The sequence below is a fragment of the Hermetia illucens genome, chromosome 2 (assembly GCF_905115235.1).
Source record: "Hermetia illucens chromosome 2, iHerIll2.2.curated.20191125, whole genome shotgun sequence".
Lineage (NCBI taxonomy): Eukaryota > Metazoa > Arthropoda > Insecta > Diptera > Stratiomyidae > Hermetia > Hermetia illucens.
In genome coordinates, this window is record NC_051850.1 from 38,012,719 (window position 1) to 38,033,901 (window position 21,183).

General features: G+C 42.8%; 3 protein-coding genes across 5 annotated transcripts in view; 2 read left to right on the forward strand and 1 right to left on the reverse strand.

The window, feature by feature from the left end:
• Positions 1 to 4,363: 4,363 nt before the first annotated feature.
• LOC119649366 (NADH dehydrogenase [ubiquinone] 1 alpha subcomplex subunit 9, mitochondrial) lies at positions 4,364 to 6,046 on the forward strand. The gene is made up of 4 exons (XM_038051482.1): positions 4,364 to 4,519; positions 4,638 to 5,070; positions 5,124 to 5,489; positions 5,546 to 6,046. Exons 1-4 carry the CDS (start codon positions 4,480 to 4,482, stop codon positions 5,922 to 5,924), a joined length of 1,218 nt encoding a protein of 405 aa, XP_037907410.1. The 5' UTR covers positions 4,364 to 4,479; the 3' UTR covers positions 5,925 to 6,046.
• A 6,140-nt stretch (positions 6,047 to 12,186) lies between these two features.
• LOC119647567 (synembryn) lies at positions 12,187 to 15,319 on the reverse strand. Of its 2 annotated transcripts, none has more exons than XM_038048564.1 (4): positions 15,183 to 15,319; positions 14,045 to 14,169; positions 13,093 to 13,983; positions 12,187 to 13,035 (listed from the first exon to the last, which is right to left on the reverse strand). In XM_038048564.1, exons 2-4 carry the CDS (start codon positions 14,123 to 14,125, stop codon positions 12,400 to 12,402), a joined length of 1,608 nt encoding a protein of 535 aa, XP_037904492.1. In that variant the 5' UTR covers positions 14,126 to 14,169; positions 15,183 to 15,319; the 3' UTR covers positions 12,187 to 12,399. The 2 variants fall into 2 exon arrangements, with proteins under 2 accessions (XP_037904492.1, XP_037904491.1); XM_038048563.1 differs by lacking the exon at positions 15,183 to 15,319 and adding an exon at positions 14,723 to 14,874.
• Positions 15,320 to 15,619: 300 nt separating this feature from the next.
• Positions 15,620 to 21,183, forward strand: part of LOC119647566 (ubiquitin-protein ligase E3A) — a 32,706-nt gene continuing 27,142 nt past the window's right edge. For both annotated transcript variants that reach the window (XM_038048560.1, XM_038048561.1), the window contains exon 1: positions 15,620 to 15,996. In XM_038048560.1, the coding sequence (XP_037904488.1) occupies positions 15,953 to 15,996 (44 nt within the window). In that variant the 5' untranslated portion in view covers positions 15,620 to 15,952. The remainder of the gene's footprint in view (positions 15,997 to 21,183) is intronic.

The window sequence follows — 21,183 nt, forward strand, 5'->3', positions numbered from 1 at the left end:
TTATTTCTCTAAACAACTAAATTGACTAATTAACTATTCTAGCACAGGAATTGTATCATTTCATCACTAGCGGAGTAAAATTTTGTTCTACCTGAAACCCTCTTTATGCTGATATCTGTTACAACCACATACTGAAGGTTGCTGGGCCATCGCATCGCATCGCTGACAGTCTCTAAATTTGTGACCTTATAGGTTTCCTGGTGTGTAGCGTGGGGATGATCCTCAGTAACTTTGTTAGATATGTTTTGAACCAGCGCAGCGTCAACATATGTCAATTATACAACTGAATTAACCCTTGTTTGAGTACATTTTTATATCACTTTCCATTACCAGTGTCATGTCCAACCACGCAAAACTTAACAATGAACTGGACTTCCTTCAGCAGGCTATCGAACATGTTTTCAACTTGGAGGGGCTAGAAGATATACACATCTACCACAGTTAACAAAGCTGCCTCTTGTAATCCCATCTTTGGCTTTGCCAGTCTGATCCGTAATCCATGTACCCTTGCGAAGATTTTTGTAGGGTTCACTTCAGAGAAGGTTTAGGTTAGCAAATTCTCAGAAACTATCCAAAGGTTAAAATCAAATGATTTTTTTTCCGTTCCAGCGTAAGGAGCAATGTGATTGCACTTCTTGGCAATAAAGCTTTATTACGCAATTTCTGCATTGAATGGGCCGATTAAAACCGTTTTCCATGCTTCCGCAAAGGTATTTCCAAAATATAGAATAGAAAGAATAGAAACTTTACTATTCCAGACCGCCGAGAAAACTCCGAGCCCGGCGCAATCCCTCCCTCCTCATCTCATCGGGCCTGGGTTTTATTAATGATAATAGAATTTGTACCTGTTGGTACTTCTGCCTATCTATCTTCTAATATTTTGCCCATGCAGAAAGCCAGGGGGTTTCTGACTCCTTTACGGGTAAGAGTATACTGTATTTACGCATGCCATGTGTTGTCGAAAGCAACTTCGATGGCCAAAAGCGCCCACAGACTGCTTCTTTGTTGTCAAATGCATCGTGCAATACGTCAGCTGATACAGGGCAATTTCGGTTGATTGTTCTGCCTGATGAGCGTATTGGCATGAATGTAAAGCATTATGAACTAGAATATTAGTTCTAATCTAGTTGAACAGGACTTTCTTCACAATTTTCAATACGAAGAGTGCCAGGAAAATTGGTTTAGAAGCTTTAGGATGAAAAGCATCCTTTTTACGCGTTTTCGGAATGGAGACAACTGTTGCCAGGATCTCATGATCTTCACATGGATCTGTTATAATAATCGTAATCACCTTCAAAGGAGAAATCAGCCTTTGGAGTTGCGGTTGAAGATACCAACCGCTTTAGGTGATTTAAGTGGCTTAAAAGTTATCACTGCCCTATTTTGCTCTAGTCTCCGAACATACCTCTTCAACTATCTTCCAATTTTTCGTTTCCTCCCTCTGTCTACTATTGGGGTATCAGGAAAAATGTCCTCCATCAACTTCCGGAAATTAGTCTTGAGAAGTGGATGTAGTCTGTCTTCATTCTCGGTTCAGGTAGAAGAAGAAATCTAAAATGTAAAATGAGTCATATAACCATTCTGAGTTTAGCTATTTATGATGGCTGTAGGTATCAGTGGCCGCTCCGAGGAGCCCAATTAGCGCTTTGGTGCGCCGTTTTGATGTATGATGGCGCGGCGGGCCAGTGCGTTACTCATGCTTTTTTTACCGGTGGCTTGATTCGCAGGACGGCAATCTATGAATTTACAGCCATCATAAAAAAAGCATGAGGAACGCACTGGCCCGCCGCGTATTCAATGGTGGCGATTTCGCGAGAAGAAGAAAGAAACCATCTCACTTACGCGATTACCAACCTTTACGAACGAAATTAGAGACGCAATCCACAAAGCGGCCTCTGCATCCTTCGGGGTCACCAAGCCAGGTAAGCGGCACATAAACCGAGATACTTGGCTTTGGAATGACGATGTTGAAATGAAGGTCCGTGAAAAAAAACTCCTCTACCACAAGTTTTTCGACGATAAAACGCTCGCCAATTGGCAAATTTATAAGAATGCCAACCGGGAAGTAAAGATAGCGATCTCTGTCACGCAGGCCCATTACAAAAATCTTTACGATAAACTGGACAGTCGGGATGGTGAGAGAGGTCTGTATCGACTTGACAAAAGCCGAAACGAACGCACTCAGGATATCGAACACTTCTGTTGAGTTAATGACAAGAGCGGTACTTTGCTTACCGACCGTCGAGCCGCGACGCATTCGTCGAGCAGATTTCAACTGCAGAATTTGTTCATGCTGCAGTTCCACAATCATTGCCGATATTTGGAGCAGTTCCACCTATCAGCGCAGCTGATAGTCGAGGAACCAATAAAAGGAATAATGATGACAAATTTTGCAATATTATCTTTGCACTATTAACATGTAAAAAAAATGTCATTCAATATTTATCGACGGGAAAATTAATCTGCTAACAATGAAAATACAACAGGCTGCATGGAAAAGCACTCCTACTGATTATGGACGGAATAAAAAAATATACTGACTGCCCTGCAAAGGTTAGCGAACTAATTGCAGAGAAACGTAGAGTTCGCAAGCTATGGCAAAGAAACCTAAACTTTCTTCTTAATTAACAAGTTTAGAAATAAGTCCTTCAGCAGATATGTCTCTTATCTTACAGCACAAAAAACACAGGAAGGCCGCGAAAGATCTGAGAACATCCAGACAACAAAGTCCACTTAATAAACAAGGAAACGGGTTCGTTGTGCACAGAATATGGCAGATCTATTCGTGAAGCATCTAGAAAATATCTTTCAGCTTTTAGATGCATAAGCGTCTACATGCTTAAACCCAGTCAAGAAAGTGGACCATTACAAAATACGTCATGCAAAACTAAATGAGCTGAGGATCCTATCAAAGCTACTAGCCTATTACAAGGAGAATACTAAAATAGTTGCCAGAAAAGGGTCTAATCAAATTATTACAAATAATTAATCCAGCTTTTAGATTAAAATGCGTCCCTCGACAATTGAAAGTGGCCGAAATTATAATGGTCCCCAAACCGGGAAAGGAGCCAGCGTATTGGGCCCAACACTGTTTCTCCTATATACCAATGATATATATGGAAAATAAAATTTAAGGAAAGCAAATCAACGTACAAAAAGAAAAAACGGCTAAAGTTGTCATAAATGGACAAGATGTGCTACAAGCGAGTGAGGTCAAATATTTAAGTATGACACTCGCTGCTAAGCTCAGTTGAAAAGACACATGCTAAGAAAGAAGGAAGAGCTGAATGCCAGATACAGATAGATGTACTGGCTATTGGTGAGGAATTCCTAGCTGACTACCGACAACAAGCTGCTAATTTATGATCCTATGGCCCATCTGGTCGTATGGCTTCCAGGTCTGGGGCTTTGCCAAAGAATCAACCTAAAGGTCATACAAATGTTCCAAAATAAAGTGCTTAGAGGCGTAGTCGACGCTCCCTGATTCATTCGTAATGAGGGTCTGCATAAAGACCTGAAATTGCACTCGATTAGTGAAGTCATTAAAGACCAAGCAATTAAACATAGTCACCGACTACGATCATATGAAAATAACGAAGTCGTAAAATTGACTGATATCGCTAATATAATGAGACGGCTGAAAAAAATAAAACCAAAAGACTTGCTAACGTAGCTGATACCTAAGAAGAGCAGCCAGTTCCTCAGCGAAGCTAGACAAATGGTCTTCTCACAATAAAAACAAAGCCTGTATATGTAAAGAGACTAACTGGATGGGGAAACCTCAGTCGCAGCTTGGCGAGAGGTGTTTTTAGTAGGTAAAAATTCCACACTCTCAGGGATCGTCAAGCCTCTTAGTCGTGAAGAGATCCACCTCTTAAAAACAAAAATCAATCAGTCGCAAAAATTTACTTCGGCCTGGTTCAGGTCTGGACTTACGACGGATTTCATTTGAATATAATTCGTACCCATTACGTGTTTGCGATTATATTTAGGTGGACCATCTGTCGTTACTTTCGATCACCCTCCTCCCAGGGCAGAGGTGAGGCAGCGTCTGATGAGTTGACTCTGCCCTGGACGAAACCTTCAGTCAGCTTTTTTGTTCTTTTTTGAAAACTTGGATTTAACTCAAAAAAGAGGAGTCCGTGAACTACAAAAGAGGAAGTGAATTGCTTCCCAAGTGGTCCGGTCCGTCACTAAGTTGGTGCAAACTTAGGATTCCCAACATCCTCAACAATCTTTATGTACAAATTATTAACGAATATTAACGATTTTTTTCAAAAAAATAACTGCTTACTAATAGTATGCAAGGATTGAAGCTCAGCTCTAGTACTTCTTATGGTAATGCCAACTTTGGCAACTGAAATGTCATTGACACTGTCGTAGACCGACTGTCAGCTGTCAGTTGTGTCAAGAATTCGATCATAATAATTTCTGTGGGGGTACGAAAATAAAGATCGGCACAGCTTATCGATATACACCATGAGTTCCCTCTTGCTACTCAATTCCTCGCTTGTCTCGAGTAAGTCTCATCTTTTTTCCCAGCAAACCAATAGACAATCGATTCAGATTATATAATTGCCACCGAAAAGGTTATGTTATTCTCAGTTTTTCACGTATTCCTTCTGTCTTCCAATTAGGGCTCCCAACAAATGCACTCGGAGTTGTGTGCTTGCGGGCCAACTACTCCACAGAGGGACCACGACCCCTGAAAACCACAAACTTGTCTGCGTTGAAGCGAGGAACTGGAGGCCGAAGCAGTTTCAATGGGATCGTGGCGACGGTTTTCGGCTGCACCGGTTTCGTCGGCCGATACGTTTGCAATAAGTTGGGAAAAATTGGCACCCAAATGATTCTTCCATACCGTGGAGACCATGGCGAGGCAATCAGGCTGAAACTAACCGGAGACTTGGGGCAAGTGCTGTTCCATGTTTTCGACCTGCGAGATGAGAAGTCGATCCGAGAGGCCGTGAAATATTCGAACGTTGTAGTCAACTTAGTGGGACGCGAATTTGAAACGAAGAATTTTAAATATGACGATGTTCATGTGGAGGGAGCAAGGCGTCTTGCCAGGTAATATTATTTTTTCCTTCATTGTGAACTCGAATCAAACGTTCAATCCTTAGAATATGCCGCGAGGCGGGAGTCGATCGCTTTATTCATCTTTCTGCACTGAATGCTACTCCAAATCCGGAATCGCATATCATTCAAGGTGGCAGCAAATTCTTGAAAAGCAAATATTACGGGGAGTGCGCAGTCCGCGAAGAATTCCCAGAAGCTACCATCATTCGCCCGTCCGACATCTATGGCCAGGAGGATCGCTTCCTGCGATATTACGCTCATATCTGGCGTCGCCAATTCCGTGCTATGCCCTTGTGGAAAAAGGGAGAGTGCACAATCAAACAGCCAGTTTATGTAGGCGATATCGCCCAAGCTATCGTAAACTGTGCCAAGGATCCAGATACAGCTGGGCAAGTGTACCAAGCTGTGGGGTAAGGGAATTGTGGATTGATTTTTGGACTTGCTTTAAAAATACGATCTATTGCAGTCCGAAACGTTACCTCCTAAGCGAACTGGTGGACTGGTTCCACCGCGTGATGCGTAAAGACGAGAAATGGTGGGGCTACATGCGTTACGATATGCGCTTCGACCCGACATTCGTGATGAAGACGAAAATTACTGAACTTTTGTGTCCGGGAGCACCTGTAGGCGGTCTTCACATGGAGCGATTGGAATTAGAATGTGTGACGGATGTTGTTGAAAGGGGCGTTCCGACACTGGAAGATTTGGGAGTTCAATTGATGCCGATGGAAAATCAAGTTCCGTGGGAATTGCGACCATACCGGGCGGCCCAATACTACGACGCTGAATTGCATGAGTTCGAAGAGCCTGCACCACCCAAGGCAATCGATGCAAGATACGCCTGAATTCCGACGTTTGTTCCATAGGTGAGGTACGTTCTGTGTATTTGGTAAGCAGCAGAGGACAGTGAAGTTTGCCTGACATTTGTTATTTGTCCGATTTAAATAAACTAATGTGGAATACAGTGCAGACTTTGTTTGCGAATTGTCAAATTAGATACCAGTGATGTAGTGATGAAGGGTCTTTAAAGTGAATCAATCTTTTTTTAAAAAAGATCTGAGGGCCAGAGGTGATTAGAGATTGGGGTGAGGTACGACCGTGAATGTTCCCGGAGTTGATGTGGGCGTTGGTCGGAAGACACTGCATAACTTTTGAGCAGATGCGGCTATAAGAGTAGTTAGCAGGCTAGCCTAGCATGTCACCTGAACATAGACAAGACAGACATGAGTTGATGAAAGCTTGGCGTTTTCGAGTAATAATAGTATTGAGGAAAATGACAGAACTATTGCGACCCTTTGATGATTATAGTGTGTCGATCAGGCCTATAACTGAAAGGAAATTTTAAAATGGTTCCTACTACCTGGCACCTGATGTTAATTGTTCTCCCAGGGACATTATAACCTTCTCTTCACAAGCGACGAACATTGTCGAAGAGTATGTATGGAGGCTTCTGCATTTTTCCCATCGAATTTACAGGTAGCGTTCGCAAATATCCCTAATTTCAGGTGGTAATTCAGTCTGCAGTGACCCGTGAATATTCCGCTGGGCATGTCCTCTTTGCCCCGGTGATACCTACACAAGTCAGTCTTTGAAGTTATATCTGCTCAAATTACCGCCCCATAGCCGTTCGCTTTATCATCGCAATATATCAAACTTAGTATATTTGAGGTGCAACCCCATTTCTTCCCTGCTAAGGAACTGCAAACCTTCAAATCTCTTGTAGCTTTCCGACGTATGTAATTTTTGCTCCAAAGTACTTCCGAAATATATAGCTTCTGTACCCTGTTTAACTTCTATGCCATACAATCTAATGGCAATTGAATGATTAAGTTTGCGCTCCCTATTAATTGACGCTACAATTGCCACGACTGGATTGATGCGCAGCTTCGCCTTCCTGCCCCAGGTACTAGAAATTCCCAATCCTAATTGGATTCTATAACAGATTTACCCCTGCAGATATCGTCAGCGTATCCATGGGCCTATATTCTAGTATCTGTTAGTTCTTCTAAGAGTTCATCAACTACCACTCCAAATTAACAGTGATAACATCCCACCCTGAAGGTAACCTTCAGTTGTATTTTGTGTGTAACAATAGATTTGGTATCTGTTGTTACTTCAATTTACCTATTCTCCAACGTTTTATTCATCCAAATGGCTGAAGTTTTTCTGTGAGGCAAATCGTCTGTGATACTTAGTCCTTTTCACTGAATTTCAAAATGAAGGCCATTTTTGCCTGCCTCCATGCCCTTGGAAATGAGTTTTGAGAACCACATGTACCATATCTCCCTCGTTCTCGATAGATGCTTTGTTCAGACAGATAGAGGATATTGTCTTATCCTTAGCTACAGCTTCCAATAGGAGCGAACAATCCCCTCAAAGAAACTATTTCATCATGTTGTCCTCAGTTCGTTTCGCCCGTTCGAAGAGTTTTCGAACCTCTCCCTCAGGTTCCCTATATAGAAACTCGAATTTTTTCTAATGGAATTCCCTACTACTCTCTTTACTTCAGAGTTGCGCTTAATGTCGAATCTTATTATATTGTCATCCGACATGAAGAGTTCCTTCGATGTCTTCCAATGCCTGATTAGTCCATTCATAAGTGTATTCCCTAGAGTTATGTCTAGTACCTCTTGCCTAGTGCTAGTCAAGAATGTTGGCGTATTTTCTACGTTATAATCTTCTAATTAATCGCTTCTATCCTACTGTTCTGATTGGTGCTGGTTGCCCCCAATATTTCACTAGTCTTAACGACTACATAGTCCCGATGGGATCCGGATTAACTTGTTGTGGGTGTGGCTGCATTTCCAGATGGATACTAGTAGCATTACGTACCGTTAATGCTCCATATGACATGAAGTTCGGTGTCGCCGTCACTAAAAACAACGCCACCCAGATGTGCTAGGCATATTTGACGGCCTCGATATTCTGCCAGTCACGCTGAGAATCTTAGCCGCTTGCTTCCTTCTCCGAATCCATAACCCTTTGGTCAAGGTCCATGACTCGATGAGAGACCAAACCGATGTCATCAGGGTAGATAAGAAGTTTGAGAAAAGGTGGCCCCTTGAAGCTCTTCATGTCCGACAAGGCAACATGAAGAATTCCAGATACACTTCCTTTTGACGCTATCGAAAGGTTTCTCGAAGTCGATGGAAAGTTCTAAATTCTGAAAATTGCTCCAAAATAATCCCAAGGGTGTTGATGTAGTCAACCCAGCGTTTAGAACGGAAACCAGTTCTGTGTTCAATACGCCTTGGAGTTTTTCTTTGATGAGTTGTAGGATAACTTTATTTATTATCTTTGCCAGAGGACATAAATATTGCGCCCAACATGAGTGCTTATCTTCGTTTTGTAATCTTCACAATCAATCGCTTTTTCTACGCCCGACTCTGGAATGTAGGAGGGTCTTTTTGACACTCTAGCATCCCTCATTCGTGTGGCCTTGATACGGTGCTTTATAGTAGCATCAAAATCTAAAATACAAACTGGGAATATCAAGTGAATTGAAAACCAAAACGGACGCGGAAGCTGATGGAAAATGGAAAATAATAAAAGACACCGGGTTGACAAGCAGCCGGAAACCTCGTAATCCGAGTGCCAGGATCGAGAAGGAATATCCTCGGCGGACCACATCCTTAGCCGATATTTCTACTGCCTACGATTTTTAGGAGACACCCTTTGCAGTTCCCACCTTTCCTTGGCATCCTCAGACCATAACAATGGAAAATAGTCTCTGTGTTCTGTGCGAATTCTACCAGGTGTTGGAAAGGAAAAGGAGAACGGATTCTTAAATCAAAGAATTCCTTCGATGTTTCATTTTCTAGCATATCATAAACATAATAATTCTTAGTCTTTTTCTTCAGCCTTTGTCCCATTCACAAGCGGGGTCGGTTCGTCGTGATCGGTTGCACCACTTTATTTTAATCAAATGCCTGATCTGGATGCAATGACGAGACTTTTAAATCCCCATCCAGTGTAACAAGCCACCGTTGTTTCGGCCGGTTTTTTGGTCCTTTATCATCGACTACGATCTTCAGACCAATCTTAGCAAGTGAATTTTCGTTAGCACGAATTACATGACCATATCATTGAAAACGCCTCTCTCGTAGCTTTCCCACGGTCGGTGCAATCCCATATCGATCGCGGATATCCTCATTTCGGATGTGATCAAAACGTGTCATGCCACTAATCCAACGCAACTTCGTCTTCATTACCGCAAGACGCCGTTCATTGTCTTTTATAGTCGGCCAACACTCAGAACCATCGAGAGCGGCAGGACGGACGACATTGTGGGAAATTTTACATTTGAGACGCTCGTTGATTCGTCGATTCCAAGGACACCAGTTGTGGAACGCCACTTTATCCAGCTTGCCTTAATGCGTAAAGCAATTTCATAACGTAGTTTTCCATTGGCTGATAGCGTTGACCCGAGGTATTTAAATCGCCCCGTTCTAGGTAGGTCACTGCCGCTGACAGTGATTGTTCCTGTTTCATGGGGGATCGGTCGTCAAAAATTCAGTTTTATTCAGATTGAATCTGAGACCGTCTTGCATGAGGCTATCATTCCGTTTTTGGACAAGTTGCTCTAAATCATTTTTGCTATTAGATGCTAGGAAAACATCATCTGCATAAAGCAGTGTATAGGGCGCTGGACGTTGGATGTCTCGTGTGACGGTGTCCATAACAAGAACAAAAAGGAGTGGTGAGAGGGCGTTTCCTTGATAAACACCAACAGAGACATGAAACGGTTTTGATACGCCCGCCACATTAGGAGCTTTACTTTTCGGATCATGGTAGAGCAATTGAACCCAGCGCACGGTTTTGTCGGAGAGCATACCAGATGAGTTCGTGTGGCACACGGTCAGACACTTTCTCCAGATAGAGAAATGCGATGTAAAGAGGGCGATGCTTCCCAGGGTTTTTCTCCATGAGTAACCGCGTAGCGTGTATGGCGTCAGCAGTTCCGCAGTTCTTGACAAATCCAGCTTGATTCACGGTTATTTCAACGATTTCGCGAATACAGTTATCAAGAATGCATTCAAAAATCTTCATGACATGGGAAAGTAACCTGATCGGACGATAATTTGAACATTCTGCTGGACTACCTTTTTTTCATATTGGAACTGTGGTACTTTCTTCCCAGTCAGATGGTGTTTTCCCTTCCTGAATAACCTGATTAAGGAATTCACTGAGCCACAGTGTTGGGTCCCAGCTATACACTTTCCAGAGCTTAGATGTAATGTCGTCAGGTCCTGTGGCTTTCCCCGATTTCATTCGTTTTATTGCTTCCGCGAATTTTGGTTTGAAACTACTTTTTATAAATAAGGTCGCTGTTCTTTCCACGAGATGAAATCCTAGCATTTTTCGGTAATTAAGCGGGAATCTTATACATCTTGAAGATCGAAATACTGTTGTGGATTGCTTTTAACTGGAATGGTGCGATTTATCCTAATACATCCTATACATGTCAGCTGTGTGGGCGAGGCGTTTGCAAACTCACAGCGACGAACCAAGTGATGTCGACCTATTGTCTGATGATTCTAATCTCTGATAATGTAGATGGGAAGAAGGTGAAAGCAAAGACAGTGTCGCTATCTGATATTGGCGTTGAGTTAGTTCCTGATTTTGAACAAATTAGCGAAAGCAGATTTAACGCTCTTAATGGGCCAAGCGGCACCCAGTTGGCTGCCGCCGTCGGCAGGACCACCGCTCCTTAGATATGCAGATACTGTACGGTGCTTTTTCGATATACTGCCCATTATCGCAAATCGGAAGAATTCGCTAAGTTGTCAAGCTGAGAACCTTAGCCTGAGAGCCAAAGTCCATAACTTCGTGAGACAGCAAACGGATGTTATTTAGGTAGTCCAGGTGTTTGAGGAGGAATTATATCGTCCATTGGACCTTATGCAAACTGTTTTAATAGAAGTTGCTAACGCTAGCTCTCTACCTAAGCGCATTGTTAACCGAATGATTTCGCTTTTGTTTGGGGGAATAATCCATATCCACGGCATATATTACGGTGACTAGCGGTTTCTTCGACAAGAAATTGAACTTCACAGGACATTATACGGTTGAGGACAATGTTTCCTCGACCTGTTAAGCTGCTCTTGATCGTCGTTGAAGATTGTTATCGTCCCTCGGTGTTATCAAAGCCTACCTAGGCATCCAGATAACCCAGCCGAATTCCAATGTCAACTTTAGGAGCGTCTCCTGGACTGCATTAAATTACTCATAGAAATTCTCTTTTTCCTCTGCATCGGAGGTCTCCGTTGATGCGTAACAATGTTTCACTTTCTGGAATGAAATGGGGCAAACAATATTCACTTTAATACCGGTTCCCAGGTCATGAGGGCGCCTATCAGATGCGGCAAGCATTAGTTTGACAGCCGATTCATAGTTGCTTCCGGCAGGCTTGACAGGACTTATTATCATAGTGCCACAAGGAAGAAAGAAGTGCTTTCCAGGAATTCCACCATTTTACCTCATCTAACCCCAGAATGTCCAACTTATATCGCTGGAATTTTCGCTCAAACGGGAGCAAGCGAACATTCGCACGTTCAATCCTAAACCATTATCGAAAACAAAAGGTCGTACCGGAAAAATACAGCCCAAGTGAAATTCAGTTTACCCTGAGACGACTAGATGTTATACGACCATTCAAACTATGACTCCTCTCTCAAACGGGCTGGGGGACTGTCTAGGGTGAAGCTGATAAATTAGCCGGCCAAGGTTTTAGCTTGTCAATGGGAAGTTCAGAGATTTTGTAGTCATAACCTCTGTTGTCAAGAGTGTTCATAAGGCGAAATGGCAACGACGTCATTTGAATTCTTGACAGCATACGAAAATCTGCATGAAGGAGCCTAAGACCTTTTCTTAAGGTAGACATGAAGACTATAACAGGGTTTGTACCTTTGCACTATTTTTCAAAATGTTTCCTGAAGAAAATCGACTGTCCGCAAACCAATTCGCAGCAGAGGGTTCTGCATTTTATATGCAGCCTTCTATGGGCCATCACTGAGACCACGGTTGAGCCACAAGACAAGGCGGCAAATGCGAAAAAGAAAGTTCAAAGCGGACAGTAGCGGAAAATAACGTGTACACAACAACGAATTTTGAAATTATGAAATATTTTTATTGATAGCAACCGTATCACTTCTGTAGAGCTTAACGCAAATAGTGCAGTAAGCTGGTATATAAGCTTTTATCCTAGGTACAAGGCTACATAACAAAATGACTAGTGAACATTACGCTTAATTGAGAAACTAACGGCTAATTAGAAACTAACTGTAAATTGCAAGCTCCACATCAGAGCCGAAGACAAATTTAGGTTTTTCGTTTAAGGTCCATTTGCTGTTGCGGTATTTCTTCCTGAAGCTGTTGGATATGCTCCACTGCTTCAGGCTTCCCATCAGGGCCGATGCGACATGGCTGAATGATGCCTTGACGATGCAATTTGTCCATTAGATTGGCCAGTTGCACCGCTTCGTATTCCTTCTGTTCGTCGCTCATACCCGCAAGTGGATCAGGTCGTGGAGGCTCGTAGCACCCGATGACTGGATTGATTCCATGCTGCATCTCTTTGTACTCTTCGGTGTCGCTATCTTCGCTGTCCGATGAATAGTCCGTTGGCTTAGTGTTCCGGCCGCCCATAAGGCCGCGATTTGCCAACAGCCCAGCTGCGTTTCCGTAGCCTGTGTGCTTAATCATGCGCAAAACGTTTTCTTTGCAGCATACAAACAGCAGTTCGGCAGACAAGTCCCGAATTTGGGTGTAGGGTGATGTGAGGAATCGACAGAGATAATTGCGGAACTCGTTGCCTTCTTCGGGTCGTTTCTTGACGTCGCGAAGCGGTGGAAGAATAACTGAGCGAATGTAGTGGCGAAGTGTTACGTCGGAGCGGACGCATTTTACTAATACTGTGAGAATAGGTGAAAGCATTTCGAACTTTGTGGGGGTGTCCTGAAATCGGAGACGGTAAGTATAGGGGAGAGTGAGAGAGAATTGGGGGAAACTTACTTGAGGTGCACCCAGTTTGCGTTTTAAGAATTGCAAAAGCACGTCAGCGGCTAACACGCATTTGCCTTCGAATAATTTCACATCCTCGCCTTGTTGCTGAACAGTCGCTGGGCTAACCAGTAGCTCGGAAATACAAGCCGTGGGCACGTTGGTCAAAAGGTTAACTACATTCGAAATCAACTCGTTCTCTTTCTCGGTCTTCATTGTCGAATAGTCCAGAAGCAAAGTACGAGCAATAGAGGTCAGGCGTCGAAATTCAATCTCATTCTCAGACGAGTTATCGCCTTCGTTCGGAGTAATTGTGATGTTGAACAAGATTTTGAGGATTTCACAGATCAAATCGATTTGCTGGTCCGATCTGTCGTTCTTTTTGTTTTTCTGGCTCAGCCATTCAGTTAGGTACGTCAGTCCGTCGAGATCGTCTCGGATTCTTTTCCTGGTCTTCACGTTCAAGGCCGTGATGAGAAATAGCAGTTTCATGTCGAAGTATTCGATTTCGTATGGATACGTCTTTGGGCACTTCACTCGATTCAGGATGCCGACGATGGCGTAGTTTTTCGAGCACATTTCCTGACACTTTGCACTTTGAAACACCATATTGCAGAGGCATTTCAGTGCCTCGGTGAGAACATTGTCTGAGATTGTCGTTTTTGGTTGGTTGGGTTTCTGATGCTCACACAGATCAGCGATTTTCAGCAAACAGTCGAAATCTGTTGGCTGAATTTTGGATTCCAGCTGTATCTTGTCGCGGGATAAGATGCGCACGCATGACAGGCATTCTGGGTAGATTTCGACGTTCTTCTCGTTTTTTAGAATGTTGAAGACTGACTTCCATATGACAGGCCACTGTCCGCTCGTCTGCAGTTGAGTCAAATCGAAGTCCCGCGCGTACTGAAAGTGGGAAATATGGGGCGTTCCTAAGAGGGTTTTGGTTGAGAGTGGTTTGCCTTACCTTTTCGTTGAAATTTTGTAGAACTGGTTTGATTTTTGTGATGTCGGTCCCTTCTAAGGCGTTTAAGCTTTCACGGTCCATGGTTTGGATCTGGAGGTTTTATCACATTGATTTTGGATGTTAACCTGAACGGATAGGAAGAAGTTAGATTTATTCAAAGTACATTTCGCTAGCTTAAAAATTATTAACAAAAGTGAAATAACTCTGAAGGGAGAGGGCGAAATTTCTTGCAGTGTTTTAAGACGATCTGAGAAATGCCTGAACACTGACCCTCGCTTGAGTGTCAAATTCAGAATAAACTCTGGCACTGAATTTCCATTGGTTTCTTTTATAGTATTTGAATGGTAAACAAGACTAATTGGATTTGTCAGCGGAAATATCCAGAAAACATGTCTCCTTCGCAAGATAAGCCTCACAGAGGATTGCTGACATTTGAGTTGTGATAGTGTTTGAAGTTTCTAGAAGAATTTGGGGAAATATTCTAGAATAAGGAGAATACTCCTTCGCAAGCAGATTGTTTCTTCGGAGCAAATATTTAGAACGGTGATGTTCTTAGCTCAAACAATTGTTTTGCAGGGAGGTCGACATATCTTTGACAGGGAAACAAACTCAGTCCAAATGCAGATTTCTTTTAAGGAGGGACTATGCCGGACAACGTGAATACAGAACACGACTTACAATGTTTTCTTTAACTTGGACAACTTATTAAATGCCGCGAAATTAAGATATATTAGAAGAGCCTCAGGCCTACTCCCAAACACGCAAATTTCACCTAGAACATAAATGTCAATGTCAAACTATAAATCAAAAATTTGCAAAGAAACATTTTTGACGTTCGGCGAAGTGGCTGCGTTCGGTACTCTTGCTATTAGCAATTTGATAATCTACATCCAATAAGATGAGTTAAAAGAAGGTAACTGTCAAACTGTCAAAGTATATTGATTCCATTAACTGATCCAGATAAAATCTATTTATAGATCAGAATATCTCGATCATTCCTTCATTAACTTCCTAAAACGCACGTATAATGTTTTTTAAGATGACTTCGCTCGATCGAATTCGCCCACCTACAATCTGAAAAGTCATGTTTGTCTCCCATACAACGCAATTAGTGGGAGTGAGAAGTAAAATCACTCACCCTCGCTTCGTTCTCGTGAAATTTTCCCTTCTGTCATTTAACTCTCGTCGGACTCATATTGAAAAAAAATCGAATAGGCCAAGATTTACTTTTGAAAACTGAACCTTCGTACGAAAAAACGGGGAGAGAAGTTCACGAAGTTTCGCATAATATCGTTATTTTACTGAACCAAGGACACTTCTGAAACATTGAAAGGTTTAGTTTTGAGCAAAATTTTCGCGTTTAGTTTGTTTGAGGCTTTATGTGTAACGTGTGTGACGGGAAAAGTATATCAACAAAGAAATCGAACGGGAAAATCTCTGGTTGACTTGTCGTCCGGCCACTGGGCAAACGGTGACCAGGTTGACATTTTGCGGTGCAACATTTCGGGCTGAACGCGATCGACCGCCTAATTGGGAACTATCGGGCGGACTAGGAAGCCGGTCAGCAAGCTAAAGCAATTAAGGCAACCTGCGCGGCCGCGGTTGTGAGTTTGACTTTGGAAAATTCGGGGTGCGTGAAAAAGGCTTTCCATGCCCCTAGGTTCGGCAGTATTCGTCGTGCGTGTCTATTTTTCAACATTTGGCCGTGGCGGAGGAAGGTGCTGCGTTGAAAACAACCGCTCCCGGGCCGAATAAAATCACTGGGAGTCGTCGCTGCAGAAGAACCCAGAAAAGCGGGATCGCCAATCTAGGAATCCTTCCCAGTGTTCGCTGACGATTGTTTTATATCTCAGAGACTCATATCAACTGAACTGATTTGGTATTTCCACTGGCAATTGGAAATTTTTAATGAACTCGGAAAAACAGGAAAATTCGGACGGCGAAACTTCAAGGTAAGGTTTCCGGACGGCGATTTGTCCAACCAAGGTTACGTCTGTTTTGGTGGCCAAGAATGTCGACAATAGATGGGAAAACTTGTTAATTTGTTTGTTTCCATTGATCTTTGTGAATTATTTAAATTGCAACTAAAAGTAGACTGACCGGGGTAGCTGTCTGCATCGCTGAAACTTTACATTTAGGAGTTATTCGGGTTTTCTGGCGAAATTAATCCTTTTCTATATTAAAGTTAGCCGTTGAAGCATAATGTGGAGTTTATTCCGCCATGGCCAGTCAAAGACAGATAGCGACCTTTGATCCTTTTCTTTTAAACTGTTCCCGAAATTTAACGACCTAAGCAGTAATAGACCAGATTGTTGCCGGGCCTTTCTTTGTTATTGTCAAAAATACCATATAGGACATAAACGCAGTTTCGAGGTTTATCAATTTTCATGAATCATTCCTTAAAGTGAACAAATCATGACTAACAAATAAATAACCCTAATTTGAACGAGCTGTTTCGTGAGTTGAAATCCTGCAATATACTCAAACTGGGTAAAGCCTTGGGTCTTGACGATCTGCCTAGGCAACTTTAAAATGTAGGCTCTCTGCAGTTGCTATTTTCGCATATCCAGAAGTCGGTCAATCGCTGACATACGCCTCGAAATGGATCATGATTTAATGGGCATTTATCTTGGGTTGCCTGATGCGTCTACCATTCTTCGTAGGAATAAGATGTTGGGTTCAACACTGACCGCCTACATATTGTAATCCACCTGATAATAATGATGATCATCGGGTCACCATGAAAAATGCTGTTTTTTGAGTGCTAGTCGATCGTTGGCCGTAGGAGCGTCACAAGACCTGCCTCATTGCGGGCTCATGTAAAGGGATTGTAGGCTCTATTGATCGCTGCGTGTGGTGGCGAACGTGAGACGCTCGAGGTCCCTTATCAGGCGAAACCCCGGGAAGTTCTGCATAGTGTGTGCCATAATAAAAGGAAACTTGTTATTCCAACTGGTTAGTGTTGAACAGGATTCCGCGTCACAAAAGAAGGCAAGAAGGCCCTGTGGGGGATGTTAACGGTCGACTCCTCATTATGGCTGATAAGCAGCTGTTCCGCTCGAAACGTCTCACCATAGGGTCAAAGCTCTTACTGTACAAGACAATGATCTTGCCAATCCTCATGTATTCCTCGGAAACTTGCGTTCTTGGCAAGAAAAATTGCGAACTCTTAGTCGCGTTCGAGAGAAGAATCCTCCGAAGAATTTTCGGCACCCTACATGAGGATGGCCGATTCCGTAGCCTACATAACGACGAAATCCATGAGTGATACCATGATCGTCAGGTTGTGGATAAAATCCGGCTCAATAGGTTACGGTGGGCGGGTTACTTAATCTGTATGGATGAGGATGATCCCGCCCGGAAAGTCGATAAGGGCAAAATCTATGGTAGAGAAAAAGGACGAGGCAGACTGCCTGAGATGGAGCGATGGTGTAGGTCAGCACGCTAGACAGTTTTTAGGGATATTGAATTGGTGCACCTCGGCGCAAAACCGGGATGTCTGGAGTTCCTTATTAAGGCAGGCCTAGACCGGATACCGGTTGTTGCGCCGTTGATGATGATGATGAAGCAGCTGAGAAGGTGAAAGGAGCACTTTACCATGGCCTTTAGTGGATGAAATTGTTAGTCTCCGTAACATTTGGATAGGGACAGATGTAAAATCATTTTGAACATCAACTCATTCGAACGGAGTAAGGCCGAAGGACTTGACGGTCTCCCCGCAGAGCTGATACTTTCACTTATCCGAAAATAATGTCAACCCTTTCCCGGAGAGTGGATTTCGAAAAAGGATACCCGTCTTGAGTGCGACAATTGAAGGGGTACTGGCGTGCTCTCTGTTGTCGCAAAGATAATATCTAAAATAATCGTGGAACGCACCAAAAACATCTCGAAAGTTTTATCGACAGGCAGTAGGCTAGTTTTTCCTGTGGATCCTCTTGCACTGACCACATCAGCATCCTTCAAATCATTTTGAAATGTCGTGGAGTTCACATGCCTATCGATTTCGAGAAAGACCATGACAGCGGAAATAAGAAATCTATCTAGAGTGATAATAGCTTTATCACAGTGACGATATATAGATATTGGGTTGGGGAAAAGAAAGATGGTAATCCAGATGCCAGGCCCGGACTATACGGTGGGTGCGATAGGACATCCCATCCGAGCTCACAGTAGATGATTCCCTTCCAATCCCACCAAACACACAGCAAAACCTTCCTGGCCGTCAATCCGGGCTTGGCGAGTTTGGGTCGGCTCGCCGCTCTTCGACCACGATGTTTTTCGCTGAAGGTTGACGTACGTGATCCACTTTTCATCACCAGTCATCATCCCCTTCAAAAATGGGTCGAATTCGGTCCAAGAGATTTTTTTGCGTCAACTCGTGTGGCACCCAAACATCCAGTTTTTTTTTGAAATCCAATCTCCCACAAGTGGTTCCAAACAGTTTTATGATGCTGGTCTACTTGGATGATTTCGACGATTTTATCGGTTTCTACGATGATTGGCCTACCAGTACGGGGTGTACTTTCGACATCCACTACACCAGAACGAAATCGATCGAACCAACGCTGTGCTATGCGAATCATTACAGTATCGGGCCCATAAACTTCACAAATTTTTTCGGTCGCCTTCGTTGCATTTTTACCTCTCAGGTAGTAAAAACGTAAAATATGACGAATTTCTTGATTGGTGGACTCCATCTTTGGCGCGCTATAACTTGAGACTGAAACGTACGATCACAACACTTTCAAAGAGAGACTTATAGCACAGATTGTCGTCTTCATCGCCGTATAGTATGACCAGATCCGATAAGTACAACACAAGATATGTTTAAGTGTCGTAATCTATAGACAAAATACGACATTTCTTTTTCCCTAATCCAATATATGAAATAGATATGACGGCGCAAAGTGTTACGTGCTGTATCGGGGTAAAGTCTCGGAGAAATTTGAAGTCGAAGTTCCCCCCAATTGAATGGGTATGTGTGTACTCCCTGTCGTCGCAAAAATAATAACTAAATAATCCTGGAAGGCATCAAGGAACTTATAGAAAGTATGATCGACAAAGAACAGGTTAGTTTCCGTCCCGGATCCTTCTACATTGACCACATCAACACCTTACGGAGCATTTTGGAACAATGCGCGGAGATTAGATCTTCGCTTCACCTAGCATAAGCAGGGAGTATATCATCGCATCCTCCCTATCTGCATTAATGGACAGAGCATTGAAGGCGTCAATCGATTTGTACATCTAGGAAGCGTGGTTTCGCTGCCTTGTCCAAAATCTGAAAATGCAGTTATCTCGACACCAAGATCAAGTTGAGACTGTTAATGTTCCTTCTGGGTTTCTTTATGCGACTAGCACATGGAAAGTGACTTCTGCTGTTACTCAAAAGTTCCAGGCCTGCGTCAACACTTGTCTGCGACGTGTCATCTAGGTACACTACCCTGATTCTATTTCGAACAAAAAAATTGGTCGGCGCAAAGGCCAGTTATCCGTGGAGGATATGGTCAGAATGCGAAAGCCGCAATGAATAAGTCATGCATTAAAGTTACGTTATGGAAGCCATTCTTCCAAGACGGCCGACGAGTTGGCCGTTCCAAGAGCGCTTGGCGCAGAACAGTAGAGGAGGAGTGCAAACATCTCGGGAAGTCCTTGGGAGAGCTGAAGCACATTTCGAGGAGTGATGTACGATGGCGCGTAGGCGTTGTTGACGTGCTGTGTCCAACGAAGATATACATGGTTCTCCAAGAAACCGCAATACTGGTTTTTTGTTGGTGTTTTTCAAATGTATTTCCGTTCAATGGCTACATCGATTATGAAGCACGCTCGATCTTCCTGTGGTTGGTGGCAATAACGTAATTCCATAGTAGTTTGGCCCGATCATTTTCCAAGATTATCTACCGGATGTACTTGTAAAACAGATGATAGTTTGCCACTGAATAATACTTGAAGGCAAGGTTTTGATGGAAAATGTTGCAGGCGTAGTTATGACGGCTTGTGTACTCGATAATATTCAACATCTTGCACACAGACGTTATGGACTGGATAGTCTCCTCCTCACAGTTGCATACCACATTACTGAAATTGGTAATTGAGGAGTCATGACAAATGTACCATTTATACCTTCTGTTGGGCACGAAGTATTTTGAATTGAAGCAAGAAATACCACTCTCTCTCTCATAAAAAGGTATGCCATTATTAAACTATTTGTTGGATATTTTTGTGTCCATGCCTGGTGATAAAACTTTTTTAAATGTCCTTCGTGAATGGATTTTTCCTCCAACATGTCCATCTTCAACTCGACTGAAGTTACAATCACTGTAGGATGCAATTTTCTGTTTTTCAAGTTCAAAGGAGAGAATTTATTTCTCGCAAAAACAGAGTAGAATATTGTCCCCGATACTTTCCTCTCGTTATCGGTACTCGTTCACAGTAAAAGGACGAAGGGAATGATCGTGAGAATCTCCAAGAAAGGCGCACCTATTGAGTACGGTGTTTAAGGCATATTTCCTACTTCCTTCTGTTGCAAACGCACTAGCCAATACTGGAGCACATCAGGAGACACCTCTAAAGCTACTCCCTAAACTTTTGCAAATATCACACATAAACTGAACAACATGGAAACTTCGGTCTGACAAATTGACGAGACTCTCTAGGACTTTAAGTGTCCGCAGAGGCAACTTCTCGGCACTCGTTAATAAGATTATGTTAGGAAATGGCAATGGTAGCAGCCTTTCAGGCTTAAGTTCTGTTAATTAATCTGAAATCTAAAGATTCAATTCATTGAAGTTAAGCAATGAACTGAATCTGTGATAGTAATTTTGGCATCTGCCAGGCAGGTCAAGGATTTCGTATGTAGTTTGAAAGTAAAGTCTCTGTTGCTAAGACCTCTCATCTCAAAAAGTATTGTGTTTAAGTTTGGAATCATGAAGAGGCGTAGAGTTGTCATCTGACATCACGTTTGGCTATTCCAGGTTTTCCGTTAAACACTGTTTTGTCAAGGCCCAGCAATTTTTCAATTGCAGAAGATTAGTATAATCAATTCTTGTAAATATGAAAAAAAACAATATATCTAGATTATGGAATTGAAGGGTTTTGTGAAGGTAAATGCACTGGCATGAAATAACTCCTGGACAACA

Excerpts from the sequence above, each read along its gene's own strand:
- LOC119649366 (XM_038051482.1), top strand. The coding sequence starts at position 4,480 with ATGAGTTCCCTCTTGCTACTCAATTCCTCGCTTGTCTCGA. Across the intron at positions 4,520-4,637 it reads CAATTCCTCGCTTGTCTCGA|GGCTCCCAACAAATGCACTC; the intron begins GTAAGTCTCATC and ends TCTTCCAATTAG. Across the intron at positions 5,071-5,123 it reads GGAGCAAGGCGTCTTGCCAG|AATATGCCGCGAGGCGGGAG; the intron begins GTAATATTATTT and ends TTCAATCCTTAG.
- LOC119647567 (XM_038048564.1), bottom strand. The coding sequence starts at position 14,125 with ATGGACCGTGAAAGCTTAAACGCCTTAGAAGGGACCGACATCACAAAA. Across the intron at positions 13,984-14,044 it reads TACAAAATTTCAACGAAAAG|TACGCGCGGGACTTCGATTT; the intron begins GTAAGGCAAACC and ends TCCCACTTTCAG. Across the intron at positions 13,036-13,092 it reads GCAAACTGGGTGCACCTCAA|GACACCCCCACAAAGTTCGA; the intron begins GTAAGTTTCCCC and ends CTCCGATTTCAG.